Here is a 23,643-nt window from a genome sequence, read left to right on the forward strand (position 1 = left end):
TTATTCTCCTTAATTAATTTGTACTCTCTCTTATTAGATCTTACTATATTGCTAAAATCTTAATTGTCCAATACATGAATAGCCTAATAATTAAGTAGGAACAATTAAATTATCAATCAATAATTAAATAAAAAATTAATAATACATAATTTTGTAGTTGGCATCCTTGCTTGTCTGCCTTCTCCTCCTCGCAGTCCTACTTTCTAGTACCTATCACCGCGGTCGCCGGCAGGAACCTCACTCCCGATAACCTGCCCCAACTTCTAATGATACAGGAATTCCATAGCTAGACTCAATTTGATTAAATTTTGAGTTAAAAAATATAGCTTAACTTAGCTCATTTAGAGATCGAGCAATCAAGCTCACAAGCTAATGAGCCAATCAGCTTTTTTGACAGCCCTAGTTTAGGCACAATATGCGAAAAACAACAGCACATAACGTATTAGACCCAAGATTTCATCAATGCTTCTTTTTTTCAGAAAAAGAGCTTTTCGTCAATGTTACAATTACTAACTGCTCCATTATGTTGTCATAAATCAATAATCACATTGACATGAAAAAATCTGTTGTCATAGACTGAGACCAGGAAAGCATATACACTTTAGAAACTATCAATCTTGTGAAGAAGACTGGAAGATAAAAATTGCTGTCAAAACTCCAACTAATGCCGTAACGATCAAAGCAAGTGTCGGTATCGGTGTTGCAAACCCGAAATTCTGCAAAACAAGTTGTTTATAGTTTCTTAGCAGATAAATATCGTACTATGCTCTTATGAGATTAGAGAAACTAAAGTGGATCACTATATCACTCAAAGCAGATAAAGGATGCAGAACTAAATACCAGATATTACTATGAAGTATAAGCAGAAACAGATTAGAAAAATAAGTTCTCATTAAGAAGTGCTGCCAGGAGATAACCAAGTTCACTTATTCCACATATCTGAACAGCAGATCTTCTAGAGAGGAGTTTGTTTGTTTTAGTCAAATGTTAAATGACAGTGATCTTGTACTGAAACAGTTAATGAAATAATCATTTTGCAGAGATTGCTGACATTCTGCTCAAACAAACAGAAAATTGGGTTCCTAAGATATTAAGAAAGAAGATACTATGGAATGCAGAATCCACTTATACTAAAGAAAAAATAAAGTTACAAACTGTTGTTTAAACTGCATGAAGTTCGTCAATATTATGAGCTGTAAATCTGTTTCAAAATATAAGTCTAAAGATTGTGCTTTTGCAATGACACAGAAAGTGTAGGATCTCATAAATCCTGTACCTCTAGTAGTCCTTTCCCAGTAGTAATTTCAACAGTTATTGCTGTTGCAAACCCAACCATTGCAAGGCGGCCTAGCCATATATCTAGTCCATTATTCTCCTTTGTAGTCTGCTGGCACCTTATGGAAGCAGATAATGATGGGGTTTCAATTTCCCTTCTGGTGGAAGTAATCCAAAAGACTGCATCCAAAGAAAATAGGTGTCAAAATTGACTTAGATCATACTTTATTGCTAACAGAGGATTTATCTTTATTGCTCTACATAAATGAGATCAGTAAATAATACATCAAATACAAGAAAGTCAGCATGTATAGCTGAATAAAGAAAAATGATAAATATAACCAACCCAGATAGCTGCAATAAATGGCTTGGCCGTTGTCATTTTGTTAATACAAAAAATATGTTTCATATACGTAATGATGCTAGACTTCTTCAGGAACAGGTTAACGTCAAAGACATTAAAATTCTGATTACCATAGAGGTAGTCAATTTAGAATTCAACTACACAATGACCAAAATACTTCAGCATGTATTGAATACATGCATTAGTTCATTTGTCAATTCTATGCATTATGTCACAATTAAAAGATATTCTAGGTTCACCTAAGATAACATCAAGGAAAATGGAGCAATTAAGTTCCATGAAAAACACTGGAGAGAAATTCCAGTCCTAGGTTATGTTGCTTATTTATAGACTTTAGGCTAGTAAAATGTATCTCAATACCATCTCATAAAATGCTTTCAGGATGTGATTATGCAGCTTACAAACAAATTGTTGCACTGGAACCTCAACATAAAAACTGAAGAACACTATGGATTAAGCAATCATTGTTGCATTAAATTTACATCCAGACAGATAAGACTATAACCAGATGGAAAGCTAACACACTAAAAGGAACTTGGGTTATTATTCTGAGGAGTCAATATTGAATTCTATTCTGAAATTACATTTGCATCATTTAATTCTCAACTCAAGTATTAATCATAATTGGAAGAAAATTTTGAATGCACCAATTCCATATAAGACACTTAAGTCGCTCATGACTACCATTAGGATGTAATCCTTGACACATAACATAAAAACTACCATCATACAGAAGCAAACACTCCCAAAGGACAAACATATCTCCACCAAGCTTGGGAATCCTCATATTTGGAAGGAATCATCTAAAACCAATAGCATTCATGAATAATATGATCAAATGGACATATAATTATTTTTTTCCACTGCTCCCAGTAGTAAAAGAACATTTCCCACAAACCGAATTAAATATTCATGCAATACTCAAGGTCATCCTAAGTTCCTAAATTGTTAATCACACATTCCATTTATAAGAATACAAATTCTACAGGAAGTACCATCAATTGCATATCCCCATCGAGTACAGGCAAGTACTATCTTCGTGGAATCAAAAGATGATCTTTTTCCTTTTTTTAGAAGAAGATACGATACACAAAAGCAAGAAGATAGTGATATATATATATCCGAAGCCAATTCGTCAAATACAGGGTTAGCACCCAGAACACAAAATTTGTTGGAAAAATAAAAGCCAACTTCAGCTAAGTGATAAATACGCTAAAATGCAAACTTTATAGGGAAAAAGCTTCAATCTTAAGCAATATAGACAATTATATTGCATAATTGGAAGATACTCGCAACATCGCATGGATTAGATGAGACTAGAAGCAAAGAGTATCACGGAAGAGAGTTACCGTGGGGAGAGCCACGCTTGAAGGAAGAAGCGAGGACGTAGGTATCAGAGGAGGGGCGAATTATAGGAAAAGCGCGAGATCGAGTAGACTTCACCGCGATCCTTTCTGCAAGCATAGAGAGCACATTTATCATCCGAATACCACAACGTGAGATTACAATAGAAAGAGAGAGAGTGACCTAAGTAGGAAAACCGAGGTGGAGAAGAGGCGACGAGTGCTTGGGCCATGGGAGAGAAGGCTTTGGGCAGAGCAAGCTCTCGCGCCGATGTGTTATCCAAAGCTGTGGCGGTTGGCCCTGAACCTATCCAGGAGAAATCCTCGGCCACTATTGACTATTGTAATGGGTGGACTCGGATTTATAGAAAAGCCCCTCTATTCGGGATATCTCAACATTTACTTCTTGGAAAATAATTTCATCAGAACACAAGGTGTTAAATGACAATTTCACTCACGAGTAGACCGCTAATTTAGTAGAAAAGGATGAGGCTTCCTCTTCTTTCCATCCGCGGTTCCCTCGAAAGCTCTCCCTTCTTCCTATGTCATCTCTGCTCACCGCGCGCGTCACCGTCCTCCGCGGCTTGTCTCACCGCCGCGCTCTTCCGCACCTCCCCACCTCGAACCGCCGCCGCCGAATCCACGTAAGGTCGTTGCCTTCTCTTCCCCCGGAGCCCCGCGGTGAGAGCACCAGGCGGTCGACTTCCATCGCCCTCCTCCTCCTCCTCGGTGCTTCGTCCGCACACCCCGATCGTACGTTCTCTCTCCCCTTCTTCTTTACTCGCCGCTAGATCTGAATCCGACGGTTCACATCTTTCCTTCATCTCGGCGCAGGCGCCAATGCGGGCAATCCCTTCGACAAATATGTGAAGCGGTAACCTTCACCACCTCGCTCCCTCTTCTCTAGTATAGATGTTTACATCTGAGATAATGATGAGATGCCATACTATGGAATTACCCAAAGAATCGAAAGCTGAAGCTACTAATTTGGTAAAGTTGGCGTAGGATAGTAGAAATGGAAACAGAGAGCGCTATTATTATTTATTTGAGAATGAAACTATACTGTAAGAGTTAAAGAGTATAGTTTATGTTGATGCCATATATTAAATCCTTTATTTGCAATGTCACAGTTAAATCCCTCGTGTAGGAAAAAAAATGTTTATTTAATTATTGTTGATGAGTATAGGCTACTTTTGTGATTAATTATTTTTATCAGGAAAAAGCTGGAGCCCCTGGAAGCATATGTCCCTCCCGTGCTTTTGACTCAAGCACAATTCGAAGATCTAGGTAATGACTGATGATCGTTCGCTGTAATTTTCTTTTAGAATATTTTGGAATAAGTTTTTACGGAGCTACATGCGTTGAATTAAAGCTGAAAATTTCGCTGGAAACATCATTCAGAGCATCAAAACCTTCTAACCATCTAAGCAGACAAGGCTAATATATGGAATCTCTGAACTAATTTTCCGATTATTAGACTCTTGACTGGAGTAGAACTCATTAGCATGACATGACTAATCAATCCGTTAGATGTTCTGATTACCTTGGCATATAGTCCTTAGTAAGGGTAGTGTCATTTCATGTCAAGATTGACAGTGGAATTGAGCTCTGGGAGTTGTTGCACAATGAATAAATGCAATTGTTGAAGCAGTCATAAGGGATGGATGTTAGCCTACTATATACTGGTTGGATCAGGACACTAACAATTCTGATAAATAAGTGAGGAAAAAGAAAAGGAGAATCATTTTAGCGACAATATTAAAGGATTCTGATGGTCAATGCCATAAAGTCCCTGTGGATAAGAGTGAACTATTGCTTTAAGCATAGAGAGCACTCTGCCATCCATCCCAGTGAGTTCCTCTCATGTTTTCTTATATCAGTTCTGGTTTTCAGATATAGAGCATTTACCAGAAAAAACTGTTGAATGTCATTATGCTTATACTTCTTTTATGTTGGAATACTTATTTTAATTATATCCCCTTTATAAAGGAAAGAGAGTGGATCATTGCATATTAGCTATGTGAAAATATAGACTTCCTCATTGAGGAGTGCTGTGATTGCTTCAGATCTCCTAAGTGGACATCCTCCTTAAGAATCACAAAACAAAAATCCTCGTAAATGATCATTACTCATAGGTTCACTTTTATATGTTAGAAAGACATAGAGTGGTTTTATATTAATTTGACAAATTAAATTACCATCATTCAAGCATGCCGTATGTCCAGTAATATATTTTTCCTAAGCATTTGTTCACCTAAGAATGTTTACGTCTAATATTACTTATCATTAATCACTTCTATTCTGAATCTTTTGCATAGAGATCATTTGTCCTACTTATGTACAGAGAAATCTTTGGAACTTGAGCTGCCAAAGTATGAGGAAAGCAGATCCTTGCTCCGTTCTGGTCCAGCAGCATCTCTGCGTGTAAATATTCGAGCAGTAAGTATTTACAGACATTTCATAATAGAAACAATGTATTACTATAGCCAAGATATTTAAGATGGGAATAAATAGGCAGTATTGTTGAAAACGACTCTAGGTTGGAAGAGAGGTTTTGGCATGAAGGCCTTTGGATCTGACAATCCTTAAAACTTAAGGTCTGTTTGCTTTCAGATAAAGGAAAATTCTAAAGTAGTTATTCTAGATTTTTACTCTTAAAATTGTACATCTAATATATAGTAAGGTATTCCAATATTTGCTTTTAATCTAGAATAGTGATACAAATACAATAATTACCTTTGATGTGATATAAAGTTTAGGTAAAAATACAAATAAGAGTGAAAATTAACTCAAATATCTTTAATTTGAGATATAAATTTATATTAAAGTATTATCATTTCTTTGGGCATTTTCGTAACCAAGGCACTTAAATCTTAAATGTATTTTCTTTTTCTTTCTTAAAAAGAGGAAGAGAGGAGATAAGCAAGAAAATTGAGGGAAACTTTTAGTTTGTGGAATGTGGTAGGAGAGAAAAGAGAAGATTTTTTAATTAACTTGAGTCAAATTAAGAGTAAAATTATAATTATAATTGAGCAGTTGGGTTTATGTGTGAAATTATTTGAATAGTGATTCTAATGTAGAAGAGGGAAAAAGATAATCCTAAAGAAATTGGGGGCTAAATGTTCAATGGCTAGCTTTGTCAATCAACATTTATGCAGTAACAGATCCTGAGGTTTCATGTGGTTAGGAAAGTGATTCATGTCTGTGGTGCATAAACATAGGATGATTCCACAATAAGTGAGATTAGATGTGGTATGGAGGAACTGTTATTTTCTCATAAAAGTTCAGATTGAGTAGCCATGAAATATGGTTGCTTGATGAATTGTTGATAGATTTTCTGAGCCTAACTATAGGGTTGGAGATTCCAGTCCCCCTTCCCACCATTAGAGGATAAATTGATATAGGGACTGGAGTTAGATGGAGAATGATTGCAAATAGAAATCAAAGTCAAGACATTTACAGAAAATGTGAGTTCAAAGTTTGCATTGCTTCTGGTTTACCTAGTGCGACCAGTGTTTCATTTACCACATCCAGTGTCTCATGTTGATGCTTTCGTTTACTGAAAACTAGTTTCTCTTTTGAGCTTAATGTAATGCATTATATAACATAAATAAATTCCTTGACGGTAATTTATGCACATAAATGGATCTAGCTGAAATGATTCTTACTCATGTTTCATTTGCTGTGGCAGTAATTTATGACCTGAGTTCCTTCTTGAACATTATCTTCGGAATTATAGGTGGCACAGTATGCTACTGATGATGGTAAAGGGAAAGTTGCTTCTGATGCTGTCGATCAATGCCTAAGGTACACATATGATACTTTGTACAATATATGATGCAGTTTATTTGGCTGCCTATGACTACTAAAATCCTATGTCCTTCTCTAGAGCCTTGGAGGATCTCGATTCACTGCTGCTTCGTGCATCAAGGAAAGACCCAACAGCATCAGTTGAATCTATGAGGAGCAAGATTAGGACTGCTATGGGGGCTTTGGATAAGTACTGATAGAGTCAACTCACAGATTTCTCTTTGCTGAACCTTTTCTAATAAGAAAAGAAAATCTGGAACTAAAACTAATGGGCACTATGTTCTTAACTGCAACCTTTGCAATTTTACCGTGCCAAAGAATTCAATCGTTAAAGATTTAAAGTTATCTGGAATGATAGGAAGCATGAGCAACATAAGTTCTTTTTAGACCAACTCTCTAGCTCTTAATCCTTGTAACGAAAGCAAATAAGCTCCAAATACTAATAGTTTCCTGTTATTGCAGCCTCTTGCAAACTGTGCCATCAGCAGTCCTGGATAAAGGAAAGGCAATTGCAGATGCATACAGGATTCCAAGCTACGGAAATGAAGATAAGCTTGAAGACTTGGACTCAAACATGAGACAGTTGGAAGCCATTCTTTGATGCCCGTCTTAAAGGCCCTTGGTGAATTTTCTGCAGAAAAAACAAGCTCAAATACATGCAATATTAAGTTACCATATGTTACTATTACAGTAAAACAGGATCTAATCAAAAGAGCACAATTCTTTTTTATCCATCTGCCAGCCACTTTAAGCAGTATTTGGTTTCATGGTTTCATGGTTCCCTGTCACAATTCAGGCTGCTTTCCTTGTGAAACAATTTGTTGAATGTAGGTTCTGTTACTTCCATACCATTGTTCACAGAATAAAGCTGTAATTTTGACCCCCCCGAAGAAAGTGATGACGAAATCTAGGGGAGTCAGTTGTCACACACGAGATCATGTAAGTCATTGCATAGGAGTTAGATGTGTCGTTTTCTTTCTTCCTTTTAGTGAGAAAACTAGATGCAAGTTGGTTCTTTATTATTATTGCTGCCAAATGTCTTTTAACATTGCTGTAATTCTCTCCACTGGCAGTTCAAGGTGCTCATATTATTCTTTCCACTCGGGCATTCACATGTACAATAAGGAAGACGTTAAATGCGACAATTATTCAAGTTGTGAAAAAAAAAAGTTCCACAATCAGAAACATTGCGAGATAAGCACACCTATAAAGTTGCATAGGCAGCACAATGACTGACAATAGTTTAATTATCTCACCTAATCATTCAGGATCACAAGACCTGTAAATAAGAAATTAGAAGAAACGAACAATCAATTCTACCTTGACAACCCCCTTGTTTTAAAGCTATATCCAAAAACCTTCTCCAATTTTTTTTTTAAAAAATCCTCTCTACAATGCCATGACTCCTTAGTATGCAAGGATAATGGACTCAATCAGGTCATTAAGTGGCGCAAGCTCTGCTTTCTCGATCAGTCGAAATTCCTGCATGCAGGACCAGCAGGGAAGAGTCAGATGGTTGAGCCAACACAAAGTAATATATGTTGCCCATATCAGAAGGTAGTACTATCAACAGTGTAATTTCTTAAAATCACATCAGTTATATATATATAAATATAAATTATCAAACAAACAACTGTTTGGGACACTAGCATTTTCTCTCGTTTTTAGAATTAGGGTAATCTTCTCCTACATAAGTGATCTTTTTTCTATGAAAAAAATAGCATAAAAATGGCATAATATAACAGCAAGATAATGTTGATCACCAAACAGTGTCCAGGAGCGATAACATTTCAAATTACTGCGTTATAAAGTTCAGATAATATAGTCAGAAGCATGTCTGGAACTGGTTTTCTTATTAGGTGCAAAGTGACATAAGAAACTGATTAGGGGATAATCATCATGCAAAAAATATCTTTGAATGATCGTGAGCGCCTTACAAGCAATTAAATCTCTTTGAATTATCATGTTAAAGAGTTTATCTGGGTTAGTTCATCATATAAACTGGTATTTCAAATGGAAATCTAAGAGCATCATGGCTCAATTAAAGGGGGTTACACAAGTAATTCTGAGCCGGACAACCCTATCAGTACACTTGGTAAAATGTGTTCTGATTTAAGAAGGGTGATTGATCATAATATACCCAAAAAGAAAAAAGATCTCCGACAAAAGATCAGATTTATATAGATGAAGTAATAAAATGCACAGAAAGAACAAAAAGTTGCTGAACATGAAGTATGTAAACATCAGACATCAGTTCAAACAAGATTGAGACTTTACCCATGTAAAGAATGTGAAATGCTTGAAACAGGTATTAAGATGGGCTTCTTCTTTGAGGCTCACAATCTTCTGAAAATGAGAGTGGTAGATGTGAGCATATACACGAAAGAGACGCTTAAAGATTGTCTTAACAACTTCTCGGAAGTTTGGAGGAAAAGGTGAACCTGTAAAAGTATACTTCGGTAAGTAAAACATGAAATGCATTAGAGGAAAAATGATTATTTTAGTATGTAAAGATCATTTTATTTTGGAGTACCAAGTTTTTGAGGAAATATAGATTCATCATCAAGCTGAGATTCAATCCAGTCCATCAAATACTCTACATACTTTGGTGCAGAAACCTCTATAGGTTTTTTTATCTGAACTCCATCAGCCCATCTATATTCAAACCTGTCAAGTCCCCCCTTGTTAGAGAACACACAATGATCAATTTAAACTATCGAAAGTAACACTGGAGTGTCTTATATTTTACTCCATAACGAGCAAACTAGAGGCGTTATGGTAGTGGTTGAAAGAAAGATACTTTGGTCCTGCTGACATCGTTGGGCAGGTAGTTGGAGTGCAAAACTCCATTAGAGTACCATACAAAATATTCACTTGATTGAAGAAGTCAACGGCTGAGAAAATTGAAAACAGAAAGGTATCAATACATGAATATTTTATCAATAGGGAATGTCAAGAACAGAGAATGATCAAATGGTTATAATTTTATCTATCAGTAGCAAATACGCTATTCTACTGATAAGAAATCAGGGTCAGAGAATTACTATTGACAGCCAACCATTCATTAAGATCCTCTCCAGTAGGCAACCGAACAGCCTCCCTTAAGTTCCCACTACCCAAGGTAGCATCAATATGCCTTTTCAGCTGAGCACCCTGTTTGGTGATAAACAGAAAACTTTTAATCCAAAATACTAAGCATATAACCTAGAAACCTATTGTCTAAGCTATCAGATAACGTATTTTTTTTTCCAATCTATGAAGTTAAAATAAAACTACTCCATGAATCGACATTCGCTAGAGCTCATTCCCCGGTAGCATCCATTAGACATTGACGAATGACTAAGAACCTTCTGAAAAAATGCCCTCTTTTATCATGTAGTGTTGTAGCATATGAAATAATTGCGTAGACTCAATTTAGATGGTGCATTGATCCCCCCCAATTCAGATGATTTGGTTTGAAACCTGAACAGTAACAAAATTTTCAAAGCTCATTGTATCACTCTGTTTGACTAGGCCTGGTATCAATAACCCTATGGAGAAAGCAATAGGCCCAGGAAGTATACGGAATGAGTACAGCGAAGGAATCTAATAGGCCTAGCTCAGTTGAAAATTCATGAAATATGAATCCATGATTATATTTAACATTTATCAACCAAGAACTCTGAACAAGAAATATGAGAAGTAAAAAAATTCACTAGCTAAATATTAAAGAAAAATATTGCTCTTCCCCTGGAGCATAAAATCCTACTAGATTTGCCCATATACACACGGCCATCTATATGTGAAACACCATTTAATACCAGTAGACCTTTAAATTCTATTTATGAGATGAAACAACAGCACCTTGACCAAACTCACATTGTTTAGAATAAATTCTCAAGGTAATACAAATCCTTTCATAATCAACAACAAAGACGGTAAACAGGAACAGAAAACTACGTATCACCAATCAATTTCAGAATGGGCAAGTGACCTTATTCCCTGAAGGCGCATTCTTTTTGGGCCGAAATGTCTTCTGGTTCCTGCTCACAAATTCCAGCAACCAACGAAGGCATCAAACACATGGAAGTTATAGAATAAGTCAAAATCAACAACCAATTGAATAGAACGAGAAGAACGCATCAATGGAGTTGAATAAAAAAGATCACTTTTTTCAATAATCTTGTCATTAAAGAAAAGATCCAACTTTAGTCATCATCCAATTCTCCAACTATCCAGATGAAGAAAACCAAAAATTGGAAGGAAAAAAAATATAAATATATATCTCAAAGCCGGAGCAAGGAAGGTACGTACGACAAAGTGGACGAATCGAATACGGAAAAGATACGGTGCGATGGAGAAGAACACAGACCTGTTTCCTAAGCCGAACAGGCTCATCTCTTTCGGATGGAGAAGAATAGGAATACGAGGAATCGAGATAGAGGAGGAATAGGGTGGGGGGTGTAACTATCCCTTGGTTTATTCTCTTTTCCTCTCCTCCAGCTCGGTCTTCGTCCCTTCACAATGCCCCCCAAAACATTGAGGACGAGATGGTACTGACGTTGCTTTTATACGTGGATGAGAGAGAGAAAATGCCAGACTGGCATCAAAAGAATGAATTGGTCGCATACAGGCATACAGCTCCGATTGCAGTATTTTTTTGGCAAAGATGCCGGCTGTGGCATCTTCTGATTGGGTACTAGCATTCTACTGCATTCAGTTCTGCAAACGATCCGATCGCAGGAGAAGAGGTTACACTAACCTCGCGGATAGAATGCTGTTCTCCATTCATTACCAGCTAATATTTTTTTTGGGGTTTATTTGCACGTCATCGCATTCGCCTACAACGTTTGCCTTTTTAACATATTTGCATATCAGGACTTACTCTACTTAAAGGAGTAAGGACACCACATCCCTCTTTGTTAATAATACCATATGCGTTGTTATTTGTCGAACCAACCAATAATCCTTTATTATTGTCCTAATATCAACCTTCCGACTTTTTACATATCACTACCTATATTTTGGGTTATTTACAGGTGGAGTCCTCTCCTCTTTCCCCCCCCCTCTAAAATTGCAGTTGAATCCTTACAAACATCCATCCGTAAGATTCGAATCTTATTACTTCTTTATTTCTCGTTCGTCCGTCCTATTTCCACTCTCGTTGGCGATCACTCGATAAATGTTGCGGAGAAATGTCGGCGTGCCTCCTCCTCTGTTCCTCGTAGGTGAATATGTTCGGATAATTCCTAGGTTGCGTGTATCAATTTCGTGTTTGGGGCCTGAAAGTTTGGATCCTTTCCGATCGAGAAATGTAACCTAACGTGTTTCAATATTATTTTGATTCGGTCGTCCTTTTAAGTTTCTTTCTATGTGGATGGATTGGTATTCGATAATTTTATCTGAAGATTTAGGACGCTACGAGCATTGCTTTTCTGTCCATTTAGAGATTCTACCTATAGTTTGATCACCTAAAAGATTTGAAGGCTGTCTATGAAGTGCTTAATATGGTCTTCGAGGACTGTTCATAGAGTTAGGCTGTTAATTAAGAAGCATAGTCATCTTGCACTCGATTGGATATTTCTTGAATTTATTGTATTTACATTGATATAATGTGGAAAATAAGTTTAGTAAGATCTAGTTAGCGATGGGTTAAAGATTCGATCTTTCAGATATGCATATTTTAGATAAAAGCTTCAATAGAACTGGTAGTTGATATGGTTATATCATGTCTATCATTCTTCAATATTTGCTCTTAGTGAAAGATTTACTAAGAGATGCATGAGGGGACCCTGTAATGACCACGGTGATCATATACAAAGCCCCTGGATAACTTCAAAGTTCGGTTGCAAGTATATACCCTCTAGAAGAGTAAATGTACCTGTGGTTGCAAAAGTTGCTCTTTCAACAGGGGCGTCTTCATCATAAAAGTCACTAAAATTGTGAATTTTGGATGGAAAAAGCATGGTGGCGCTTAGTCTTTCAAAACTAAAGTGAGTAATCCTTTTCCAAAATTCTCATTTATAGTCAGATGATTGGGAGAATATTGCATTTATATCTACTTATGCTTAACTTTTCTTTCCACTGAGAAAATTTATGTTAAATTTTTAGTGATCTCATCCTCTGATGTCTGACTTGATTGAAACCATCATTAATCTGTATCAACAACTTTGTGTTTTATTAAAGGAATAAACTACGGGCTGGTAATCCAGGAACACATTCCTTTTTCATTCAAAGAACTGAAGATGTTGCTAAAGCTGCTGTTACTGAAGATTCAGCTGCCACTGTCCACTCACCGCTACCATCTACCTTCTTTCCTTCCAAAGATTATACTTCCAGACTCGGCTTCAGAAACTTTCACAGCAGATTAAAAAAGTGTTTTTCATCTTCATCAGAAGTGAGAAAGGATCTTATGATCCCGAGAACCTTACTAGCCAAAAGCATCAGTGAAAAGAGTATCATTAAATGTTATATCATCATGATGTGCATCATCAAGCGACTGCAATACTTTCGTATCTTCCCTATGATGAATTGTTGTGTATGTTGAACAGTTTATCCTTATTATCTGCTGAGTAAAGATATACAATATATTGTATTCTGAATTTGGATCATGCAGTACATACTCTGCGGAAAACAGAGTAAACTGAAGATATGTCAAATGTTGGAATTGGTGGAAATAGAATATGAAAATACAGTGTGGCCTGAGATATGTCCAAGAGATACCATAGGGTCAAGTTAAAATGAACGACTGAATAAAAAGACAAAGAAGAAGCTTGAAACTTTATGCATTGTAATGTGTAAGCCTTTGTACTGTAAAGAGATTAAGGAACTCATGGTTACAGGATTCTAGTCACTGGAGCAGCACGAAGATAAGTTGATGGGTATTACTGGAAGCTTACAATTTCATTATGATGGTGAATGTTGAAGCTAACCCTTTCAGAACTTTTGTACATGTGGCCATCATCTTTTTCTTGCCAGCATTTTTTTTTTGGTTCATAGGTTTGACAGTGTATCTGCACATCATACAAATGCTTTAATGTGATGGAATCTGAAGATCGAATAGCAGGCTGTTCCAGCTAGCACCTCATGTACTATAACTGTTAATGTGATGTTTATCATGTTTTACATTCTTCTGGATCAGATGTCTAGAAAACAACCTTCAAGGCTGTTTGAGGCCATGATGATTATTTCTCTTCAGCCTAATTCCCATGCTGAACATCTACAGTTTCAAATTTTGGACAGAAAGATTGAAAGTTCAAACAGATTGACAGAAATTCTGAAATTGCAGCATGAAGTACAAGCTGGTTTGAACTTTGAACTCAGGTTATTCCTGCTACTGCATTTCTAAAACAATAGTATCCATATATTTTAGTATTGCATCATGGCTCCTTTTCTGATTGTCCATGTATGCATTATTGGTACCATGCGTTACGAATAAACTACAACGAGTCCATATTTCTTTTAAATGGTTTGAAGATGCTAGAGGAAAGTCAACTTTTAAGCATCTAGGTGTGTCTTCATGCTGCAGGCTCGTTTTCATATCCTCCTGAACGGAGCTGCTACTCAAAGAGAAGGGCATACTTCCTCTCTATTTCCCTGGAGGCGTGGAGGTATAATACTTTTCCGTGTCATTTTTCCCATTCGTTTAATATGATTTATGAGTCATGTGCATGAAATAGTCTCGATTTTGAAGTAGTACTCTTTTTCTTTAAAAAAAAAAGTTAACAAAACTAACCAAATCTACTTACTTACTTACGCATCACCCGTTTACGAGTTACAAAAAGAAAAAAAAGGATATGCATAGTGAAACAAATGTCTTTTGTATAGGTAAACCAAATTTTATCAGGTATCACTTTTCTTGAATAGTATATTACTTTATCAGGGTTAAGGAGTTATCAGAGACCGTGTGATGTGAAACTTGTCGCCGCTTTTCCCTGAGGGCCACTTTTTTCCGCTTGGTGGAAACTGGAGGCTATTCACAAATTACACCCTCCCCTTCACAATGAGGAACCAAAAATGCGCCAAGAATGACATGTCATGTAAAGGGCCAAAAAAAAAAACCTTGCAATTATTTTTGCTTATCTTTAGTTGTGTCATGAGGAAACTAATAATTAATTAACTTAGATATTGTTTCACGTGATTAATTGCTAAAACAAGTACATTATATTTACTGACATTATGGATTTAAAGCAATGAGTTCTATCTATTTTGCATAGAAAACTCTTGAAGCACCTGAGAAGATTCTATATTTCAAATTGTAAACCACGTTGGAAAGCGAGACGAGAGCAGCTTCCTTTGCTGCCTGCTGCTACAATCTACAAGACGGTATCTGAAATGGGCTATGGGAGCGAAACCCAAGACGCAGGAACCAAAAGCTAGCCCAAGTCTCTGTGGCAGAGAGAGAGTGAGAGAGAGTGAGAGAGAGTGAGAGAGAGATCATTTGTTTATATTTCCGACCATATATAAATTGGACACAGAAGGCCAAGCCCATGATGCCTGGTTAATTCCTCTCCACCTCCTCGTTCTTGGGTTTCTCAAGGGAAAGAAGGAAGCAAATCTTGGAGCTTTGGAGTTTGAGATCCCAAAATCCCAGTATATACTATAGAGATTGCTCATCATCTCTTCCTTGGTTTTTGGGTTGTTTCTTTTAAGGCCTCCCCACACCTTCATATGAGATGGATATGAATAGCTGGCTTGGCTTCTCCCTGTCCTCTAGCAGAGCGGAGAGCTCCTCCTGCTGCAGCGAGGAGGCTTTGGGAGTTGGAGGAGAGGTTGATGGGGAAGTGGGATTTGGTTCCGCTCCTCTTGATGCTATGCCCTTGCGATCTGATGGCTCTATTTGCCTCATGGAACCAACTTTCAGGACTCCTCATGCTCCTCATGGTCCTGCAGGTACTAAAGAAGCTGCCTTTGCTCCTTTTTCTTGCTGGATTTTGTTTTTCTTTTGTAATTTTGTGCATGCTCTTATCATTTTTGTCTAAAATTACTTTTTTACAACCCATTTGGTAGTTGTAATGGTTTCTAATCCAGCCCTTTTTTTGTAACCACATAATACGGCTCTCCAGTATTTATTTGTATCTCTTCGGAGGTATTGATTTAGAGCTTTGATTTTCTACATAACTTTCTTCGAAAGGGTTTCAAGGAAATGAATTGTTCGTTGGTCTTTTAGGTTCTTCGCACACCTATATTGTGTACAACCCTTCTGATGCAACTTGCATGAAATTTTTTCTTTTTTTGTTTGTTTGTTTGTTTTGTTTTGCGTACTATAGTGCAGACCTCAATTTAACAATTTGGAATCTGAAGCATGTTAAGAGTTAATTGGTCATTATATTTTCATTAGCTCTCTCGGAGATGTTCTCTTATGCCTACTTCAACTCTGTTTCCTTTTTTCCTTTTTTGACTTGTTCTTGTATGAGTATCTGCATAGTGTGCAGCAGTTCTATTGGTCTTGGTCCTCCCTTAATGATTGTAAATTATATTCCGTTGCTTTTTTGGTAGAATGGAGGTATGGAAGTGCCATGGGCACAGAACCCGCCAGCTCAAACCAGGGACTCAATGGGCCCAAGCTTGAAGATTTCTTGGGTGGGTACTCTGGGAGCAGCAATGAAGACAACCAAAGCCAGCATCAAACCATCTCTGACTTCCATAGTATGTACTACCAGGGCCATGGTGGTCCTGGAATCAATGTTAACATGCCTCCTTCCTTTAGCCCTGCAGAGGAAGAAGTCCACAACCCATATCAGTTCATGCAGTCCTTTCACCACCCCAACCACTCATTCCAGGATGCCGACAACCTGAAGCCTGAATTCTTCTTAACCAACCCCAACCACACCCCAAGTCCAACTCCTAATACCATGTACAATGTGGGAATAGATGGTTCCACCTCTATATCTGGTATCAAGTCTTGGCTCCGGCAAAACCTGTATGTGCCGGAGAAGCAACTGGCCCAGCCAAGTGAGATCCAATCTCTAACCCTTTCAATGAGCCCTGGCTTGCAATCCGGATCCTGTGGAGTAGTACCGGGTGTGTCGTCCCGGGTGTGTGGCGATGGTACCGTGCAACTGAGTGCAAAGTCGTCTATGCGTGAACCGGTCCCTCGGAGATCCATCGAGACCTTTGGTCAAAGGACTTCCCAGTATAGGGGGGTCACAAGGTTGATAAATACATTGGTTGGAACTTTATTTCATTGATGAATTAATCTCTTCAGAATTGTTACCGATATAATTTGGTTATTGTAGGCATAGATGGACTGGAAGATATGAGGCTCATTTGTGGGATAACAGTTGTAGGAAGGAAGGGCAAACAAGAAAAGGAAGGCAAGGTGATATAGGAAATATGAACTGTTTGTTCTAATTAATCAGTTTGCTGTATTTTCTTAATAAATTCTGTTTATGTTTGAAGTTTACTAACAGTAAGTTGCCTTTTGTTATGAAACTGTTAATCGCCTACCACTTCATTGGAGCAGTTTATTTAGGTAATTTATTGTGTGGCTCTAGAGTCTTGTTCTAATATATTTCTGCTCCAGCTAAAGAGCATTTCATTTAGCTTTTGTATTTATTATAATTATCTACTGACGCGTTTTTCATGTGCTTTGTCTGTAAAAAGGTGGTTATGACAAGGAGGAGAAGGCGGCAAGAGCATATGATTTGGCTGCACTCAAGTACTGGGGTCCAACAACTCACATAAATTTTCCAGTACGTTGAGTCTATTAGTACTATCTCGAGCTAAACTAAAAGGAAAAATAAATATCATGCCGTTCCCTTAAACCCTCCTTGTTCCTTTATGATCACTGTTATGTCACCTCTTTACTCAGCTAACCAACTATGGGAAAGAGTTAGAAGAGATGAAGCATATGAGCAGGCAGGAATTTGTAGCCCACCTGAGAAGGTTTGGCCTACCATTTTGCTCGTAGTTGTTGCTTGAATTTGGTAGCAATTATCATTTTGTTTATATTTGCTCATACATACATACGTATTATATATATATACTTGTCGTTTTGGCTTTTCAGGAAAAGCAGCGGTTTCTCTAGAGGAGCATCTATGTACAGAGGGGTGACGAGGTCCTGTCGTAGCCCTAACATTAGCATTGGAACCTGGACATTATTTACTCCTACGCAGCTTTTATTATGAACGCTCATCCTATACTGCTTCTTCCCCTCTCTCACCCTGACATTGCTTGTTGTTTTGGTTCACAGGCATCACCAACATGGGAGATGGCAAGCTAGAATAGGTAGAGTGGCCGGAAACAAGGACTTATACCTCGGCACGTTCAGTGAGTATCTCTAGCTATATCATACAGTCACTATAATACTTTTAAATGTAAATCTGCTTGCAAGATATGTCTTGCCTCATAGTCAAATACTGGTAATCCTCGCATGTTTGCATTAGTATTGGTAAAAAGTAAACATTAATGCTGCCTTTCCCGAGGGAAGTAAGGGTGCGACATTTATTTATTATTGTCAATGCTCGTCTCTTCACTACTTTCTCGTCACAAATGCACGATCCCTTGTTCTCATCACTAATGCTTAGCAGGAAAATAATAATATATTATTTATCTGGCTGCATGCAGGCACTCAAGAGGAAGCTGCAGAAGCTTATGACATCGCAGCAATCAAGTTCCGAGGCGTCAATGCCGTGACCAACTTCGACATCAGTAGGTACGATGTGAAACGCATTTGCTCGAGCACCCATCTCATTGCAAGTGATCTCGCCAAGCGTTCACCCACTGCTGCCTCTGAGCCTAGTCAGCCCCAGCCACCCGATCCTGCCATTAGAGAAGCAGGTGGTGGCGAGTGTAGTGATTACTTATCCGAGATGCTTTGGAGCTCTAAATCTAGTGATCTAGCTCCAGATTCTACACTAGTTGATGGTGCGACACTTGTTTCACAATCCATAACTAGTAATCCAAACTCTTTGGATAGCAAGAATGAGACATTCTGCTATCCCATGAAGTATGAAGTTGGAGAGGGTAGCATTAGAGGTAATGAAGTTGGAAGCATTAATCGGATGGCTGCGGCGGCGGCTCGGACGACTGGCATTCCTTTGGTTCATCCCATTCCTATGTTTGCGCTGTGGAACGAGTGAGAAAAGGCCATGAAGAGGAAGAGGAATGTGATGGCTTTTTCAGTACCTGTTACTAGAGAACACATGCATGTTACCCACCACTAACAATTTTGCCCCAACATGTAATGGTTCGCAGTTAATAATATAGTTGTTCTAAGTTGTCGTTTTATCTCTCTCTTAATCGTTCTTTTTTTTTTTTAATCCTCGGAATATCATCGTAACTCCTATTATATGAGCATTTCCTCGAAAATGTTCACAATATTTCTCCTCTACATGTATGCCATGGGGGCACGAAGATTGATGCAATTAGCAGAGCAGGCCTTTGGTGTCAACTCTTGCGTACCCTAAAATGGAAATGGAATTGGAAAAGGAAAAGCTGAGTGAGTGAGGGGCTTCCTCCACCCAGAGTTGTCGTCTTGTGAAGCGTCCCAAAGGGAAAGGGGAGGGGAGAGGCTCCCAACACCACACAGTGGTTTCATTGCAGCTCTCCTCATGGATATTTAGACGTTTATGGCCTCATTTTGCGTGCCATAAATGGAAAACCCAAGAGCTCTTCCCCGCTTCCCAAAACGGATCACTTCTTGTCCTCTTCCGAGATGTGGGATTCCCATACCAGTCATTTACGAGTATTTTGACCGAACTATCCCTCTCTAAATTTTTTATGTAATGTCGGCATCTAATATGAACTGGTTAGCATTTTATTTAGATAATAATTTGCGTACGAGCTCAATATTTTAGTTACAAGTTAATTATTTAGTACCTTGTAATAAAAATGTTAAATTTTTTAATATTTTATTTGATAGAAAAATGCTAAATTTAATAGCAATTTTATTTTAGAAAAATAGATCATAAAATTTAGGGAGGGCTAGTTTAGTCAATAACTCGTCGTTTGCTGCCGTAAATGGCTTTCCTTTCCCATCATCGATTTATAATCCTGCCGACGTAGGACGTGGCAGGTGCATTGATATAGCACGTAGATCGAGTCAATGGGATCCTATCCTCTTATTAGATCACGCAATCTAGTCCACGTCCCTGCCAGTTTCTATCAATCAAAACGTCTCTCTTAATGGCTCTCAGAGTTCATACTAACCTTTTCTTTTTGGATCATTTAATAACTTTTTAAAATCTAGATATAGGCTGCATAAAAATCTCAATCCAAAACTTAATACACATTGTATGTTAGAGAAAAGGAAAAGAAAACTCTTTTATTCTCTCCCCTGGGAAAGAAAGAAAAAGTTTACCAAGAGAATCGAATCCTGCAGTGCATTCTGAGTAGTTGCTAAGGACAATAAAAGGGAGCAAAAGAGCAGCAGTTCCAAGGCATGTATGTGGATCGTATTGACATGCACATATATATTATCTATCAGACTTTAATTGGCGTCTCTCTCTCTCTCTCTCAATCAACATCCAATCTCTCAAACATTTTAATCTTTATCCATGCCACTTCTTTATTCCCTCCCCCTTTGTCTCTCCTATTCCAACATCCACCAATTAACACAGTCCCATGCTTCTTTCCTCCATGGCTTCTCTAACCTGGCGCTACTGATAGCCAAAACCTCACCTCTTAGGCTGCCATGGGAGAGAAGGTGAAGAACCTACTATATATGTCCCACTTGCCCATCTTAAAGCTATCTTTCTATATTGTCAAATGTCAACAAAAGACATGCGTCACTTTCTTTGCTTTTCTTATCTCTCTAGCTCCTCTTACTTTTGTGGCATTGGAACTTGGTGAATTTGGGTGTGGCCCCCTCATTAAGGGCTGCCTCTTGGACTTTTGAAGGAGACGTGAATGCTCTTTTCTCTGTAAAACAGACCTTACTTATAGCATAGGATAAATATTGATATTAACGTTGCATTGCATGACTTGAATGCACAAGATATTTCGTAAGCAATTATATTATACTATCATTTTATGTCAACTTAAACGCCCTCTTCTTAGTTAACTGCATGTTTCAAGATGCCGAATGAGTAGTGACACAATATGGCCACTTTTATAGATGCTCACTTATTTTTATTTTTATATTTTAGACATATTTAATATGATAACTAAAATGATTGTTAAATCCAACTCCAAAAGGCTAGATAATTCCAGGTCCATAGTCCAACTTTAGGATCCGAGGCCCAAGATGCATGAGTTTGGGCCGAGATAATTGTTTTTCTATTATCAATCAATACTTATCTCGGTAGCTCTTATATATAAATCATTGCTATCTGGTTTTATTGCTAATATATTACAAAAATCCAGCGAAAATATACCGATTTTGGACATTCCAGTTATTGTCCTTGTTGAATCTAATATAATAGCATTCATAAATACTATAACTAGGTCAATTCGTGTTGTATACGTTGTTAGGGTTTACTTTGTGCAATTTGTGAAGTTACATATCTTATCAATGCCACAGCTACTATTCTTTTTAATTCATTATCTATGTTCTAATCGAGAAATAAACTAATATCAAAGGAGTGGAATTAAATGCAATCTAGCTAGCGTGCTTATCTCGATCGGACCGAGACTGACGTTGTTAGCATTCTACTAGACATTCTGAAAATTTTATTGAGACAAACTAGTTCTACTTTCTGTAAAGTATTTGCTACTTTTAAAATTTATTAATTAGGCCAAGTTTGGAACCATTTTAATATATAGTTGATTCGATAGCGGCCTTTAAGTCATATATATATACATAACCAATCTCAAATATTTAACACAATTATCCCGTAAAGATAGAAGAAGAGAAATTCTCCATTTTAAATCGGCTAGTTTAGTTAAGGAAGTAATTAATATATATTACACAAAAGAGATCAATAGACTTTGGATATATAATGAACTTTAACCTTGGCATTGGTTGATTCAGTCCTACATGCTATATTATATAATGCCCATTCGTTGTTTTACTTGGTAGAGACTAATACGATATATATATATATATATATATATAAATCTAATCCACACGATCCTAACTAAAAGAACGAATCAGGTTAAGTCGAGGATCTCGAATATTTAGATTTTTGCGAGTCTCTAACTATTGATGTAAAAAATTAGGACAAGGAATAGGAATTAAACCAGAATAAAGAAATTAAATTAAGCAGCGTACGTACTTGTAGATCGACCTCGACGTTTTCTACTTCATAAAATTATATAACTCTGAACTTGATCAAACTCTATGTACTACGTGTCAAACCACATTCCTTCTTCCTTCTTTGGCAAAATCTCTATATATATATATATGTATCTCTCCTCTTCTGTTCCCATGTCTTGCACAGATAGGCCAAGAGCTAGAGAGAGAGAGAGAGAGAGAGAGAGAGAGAGAGAGAGAGAGAGAGAGAGAGAGAGAGAGAGATAAGATGAACCACTTCCTCCATTCACATCACAAAATAGTATGGGACGACGATGCCCACGTGTACAGCTGTAATGCGTGCAAACTCCCAGGCATCGGAGCGCGGTACCGTTGCAGTAAATGTGACTTCGACGTTCATCAGCAGTGTGCTCTGTCCACCCCTCGAGTCTCCTCCTTCCGCCACCCGCAGCACTACATGATGTTGCTCCTGTGCCCGACGAGACTGTCTTCGGGCTCGGGACGACGGTTCTGCGGCGGCTGCGGGCAAGCGGTGGAAGGGATGTTCTACAACTGCGGGCCTTGTAACTTTAACCTCCATCCTGGTTGCATTGGCAACCAGGTAGCACCGCCACAGGTTGTGGTACAAAATTCTCAGGCTGCACAAAATAAACCTAATGGCCGGAACAGGAGCAGAGGAATAGGAAAGATGTTGGGCAATTTTGCCTTGTCAGTGGGTGCGCAAGTAGTTGCTACTGCAATCGGTGTCGAAATAATTGATCTACTGTGAGTAACTAATTAATTGCTTCGTTTCTTGGAACTTTTTTAATTAATTTAGTCCGTAATATTTTTCCTTTCTCTAATCTTTTTGTCCTTCCTTAGCTCCCGGTGACAAAACCCTTTTCATTTAAGAGAAAACTATTTAGCAACTGATCGGATATATTAACATACCATTTTCTAATTCTTCGTTTCCTTATATGTCTCTGAATATTCGTTTGGCTATTGAATTGCAGAGAAAATTAATGGACCCAATTCCTAAATAACTCGATCGTGTGGGTCGTCTAGGACATACAAAGACGGCAACTACTTTCTAAGTGAGTGGATATATAAACTGTATGATCTTGTGTTTCTCTTGGCGCCGGCTTCTGTCTTCAAATAATTAAGCGAAGCATCAGACCTGCTTGCAAGTCTTTACAACGACGGAGAAAGCAAAGTTGTCTCCTAGTTTGAGGGAGCCTTATTCGCGGGGTTTGTTGTTTCATACTTTCATTTTTCCAAGGTGATGAACGTATGTAATTTGTATGGGTCTCACCAACTTATGAGTGAGAGAATGTTTCTGGTGATTAAAGTTCTTTTATTTCTAGAATTTAAACACTATTTCCTCCTACGAACCGGTCCCTGATGGCGAAGGATTTAGCTATAGCTATAAAAGATTAACAGATTAAATAGCATACTATATTCCTTAATAGTTTCAAATAATTATTTAATGGGTAAATTATGAATTATTTTCAATTTTTATTTGTATCACTTTGCTGAACTATTAATTTTTCATCTAAACTAACAAAGAATATGAATTATCATAATACCCCTATATATAATATAGTTTTATTGTTTGAGTAAATATAAATTTTACTCATACTTTTAAGATGATTATTTTTTTTTCTTTCGTAATTATATATTTAATAAGATGTATATTATAATAGTTAGATATTAACTAAGATTTGACAATTATAATTTTATATCGAAGAAGATAGAAG

General features: G+C 37.5%; 4 protein-coding genes and 2 long non-coding RNA genes across 7 annotated transcripts; 4 read left to right on the forward strand and 2 right to left on the reverse strand.

The window, feature by feature from the left end:
• Positions 1-454: 454 nt before the first annotated feature.
• Positions 455-3,308, reverse strand: LOC140800131 (stress enhanced protein 1, chloroplastic-like). The gene is made up of 4 exons (XM_073154798.1): positions 3,167-3,308; positions 2,989-3,093; positions 1,277-1,455; positions 455-716 (listed from the first exon to the last, which is right to left on the reverse strand). Exons 1-4 carry the CDS (start codon positions 3,213-3,215, stop codon positions 612-614), a joined length of 438 nt encoding a protein of 145 aa, XP_073010899.1. The 5' UTR covers positions 3,216-3,308; the 3' UTR covers positions 455-611.
• Positions 3,309-3,481: 173 nt separating this feature from the next.
• Positions 3,482-7,526, forward strand: LOC140800111 (uncharacterized). Its single transcript, XM_073154777.1, has 7 exons — positions 3,482-3,735; positions 3,817-3,856; positions 4,199-4,269; positions 5,327-5,421; positions 6,722-6,789; positions 6,872-6,982; positions 7,255-7,526. Exons 1-7 carry the CDS (start codon positions 3,525-3,527, stop codon positions 7,391-7,393), a joined length of 735 nt encoding a protein of 244 aa, XP_073010878.1. The 5' UTR covers positions 3,482-3,524; the 3' UTR covers positions 7,394-7,526.
• A 394-nt stretch (positions 7,527-7,920) lies between these two features.
• LOC140800122 (MOB kinase activator-like 1A) lies at positions 7,921-11,312 on the reverse strand. Its single transcript, XM_073154787.1, has 7 exons — positions 11,144-11,312; positions 10,766-10,814; positions 9,837-9,945; positions 9,593-9,686; positions 9,326-9,459; positions 9,070-9,233; positions 7,921-8,274 (listed from the first exon to the last, which is right to left on the reverse strand). The coding sequence occupies exons 1-7, from the start codon at positions 11,167-11,169 to the stop codon at positions 8,200-8,202; spliced, it is 651 nt and encodes a 216-aa protein (XP_073010888.1). The 5' UTR covers positions 11,170-11,312; the 3' UTR covers positions 7,921-8,199.
• Positions 11,313-11,937: 625 nt separating this feature from the next.
• Positions 11,938-13,448, forward strand: LOC140800301 (uncharacterized). The gene is made up of 2 exons (XR_012111178.1): positions 11,938-12,764; positions 12,958-13,448. It is a non-coding gene; the product is annotated as an uncharacterized lncRNA (long non-coding RNA).
• Positions 13,449-15,014: 1,566 nt separating this feature from the next.
• On the forward strand, positions 15,015-19,002 carry LOC140782499 (AP2-like ethylene-responsive transcription factor AIL1). Of its 2 annotated transcripts, XM_073129111.1 has the most exons (8): positions 15,015-15,663; positions 16,270-16,924; positions 17,010-17,245; positions 17,377-17,465; positions 17,585-17,658; positions 17,780-17,830; positions 17,966-18,042; positions 18,340-19,002. In XM_073129111.1, the coding sequence occupies exons 3-8, from the start codon at positions 17,200-17,202 to the stop codon at positions 18,852-18,854; spliced, it is 852 nt and encodes a 283-aa protein (XP_072985212.1). In that variant the 5' UTR covers positions 15,015-15,663; positions 16,270-16,924; positions 17,010-17,199; the 3' UTR covers positions 18,855-19,002. The 2 variants fall into 2 exon arrangements, with proteins under 2 accessions (XP_072985212.1, XP_072985203.1); XM_073129102.1 differs by lacking the exons at positions 17,377-17,465; positions 17,585-17,658; positions 17,780-17,830; positions 17,966-18,042; positions 18,340-19,002 and having other exon boundaries at positions 17,010-17,139.
• Positions 19,003-22,143: 3,141 nt separating this feature from the next.
• Positions 22,144-23,258, forward strand: LOC140802162 (uncharacterized). The gene is made up of 2 exons (XR_012111597.1): positions 22,144-22,672; positions 22,900-23,258. It is a non-coding gene; the product is annotated as an uncharacterized lncRNA (long non-coding RNA).
• The last annotated feature ends 385 nt before the right edge of the window (positions 23,259-23,643 follow it).

The sequence above is a fragment of the Typha latifolia genome, chromosome 1 (genome assembly GCF_019914945.1).
Source record: "Typha latifolia isolate L0001 chromosome 1, TyphaL0001v2, whole genome shotgun sequence".
In the NCBI taxonomy this organism is placed as follows: Eukaryota; Viridiplantae; Streptophyta; class Magnoliopsida; order Poales; family Typhaceae; genus Typha; species Typha latifolia.

Excerpts from the sequence above, each read along its gene's own strand:
- LOC140800131 (XM_073154798.1), bottom strand. The coding sequence starts at position 3,215 with ATGGCCCAAGCACTCGTCGCCTCTTCTCCACCTCGGTTTTCCTACTTA. Across the intron at positions 3,094-3,166 it reads ACCTCGGTTTTCCTACTTAG|AAAGGATCGCGGTGAAGTCT; the intron begins GTCACTCTCTCT and ends CTATGCTTGCAG. Across the intron at positions 1,456-2,988 it reads CAAGCGTGGCTCTCCCCACG|TCTTTTGGATTACTTCCACC; the intron begins GTAACTCTCTTC and ends CTTTGGATGCAG.
- LOC140800111 (XM_073154777.1), top strand. The coding sequence starts at position 3,525 with ATGTCATCTCTGCTCACCGCGCGCGTCACCGTCCTCCGCGGCTTGTCT. Across the intron at positions 3,736-3,816 it reads TTCGTCCGCACACCCCGATC|GCGCCAATGCGGGCAATCCC; the intron begins GTACGTTCTCTC and ends ATCTCGGCGCAG. Across the intron at positions 5,422-6,721 it reads TGCGTGTAAATATTCGAGCA|GTGGCACAGTATGCTACTGA; the intron begins GTAAGTATTTAC and ends TCGGAATTATAG.
- LOC140800122 (XM_073154787.1), bottom strand. The coding sequence starts at position 11,169 with ATGAGCCTGTTCGGCTTAGGAAACAG. Across the intron at positions 10,815-11,143 it reads CTGTTCGGCTTAGGAAACAG|GAACCAGAAGACATTTCGGC; the intron begins GTCTGTGTTCTT and ends ATTTGTGAGCAG. Across the intron at positions 8,275-9,069 it reads ATTTCACATTCTTTACATGG|GAATTTCGACTGATCGAGAA; the intron begins GTAAAGTCTCAA and ends TCCTGCATGCAG.
- LOC140782499 (XM_073129102.1), top strand. The coding sequence starts at position 15,447 with ATGGATATGAATAGCTGGCTTGGCTTCTCCCTGTCCTCTAGCAGAGCG. Across the intron at positions 15,664-16,269 it reads TGCTCCTCATGGTCCTGCAG|AATGGAGGTATGGAAGTGCC; the intron begins GTACTAAAGAAG and ends CTTTTTTGGTAG. Across the intron at positions 16,925-17,009 it reads CAGTATAGGGGGGTCACAAG|GCATAGATGGACTGGAAGAT; the intron begins GTTGATAAATAC and ends TGGTTATTGTAG.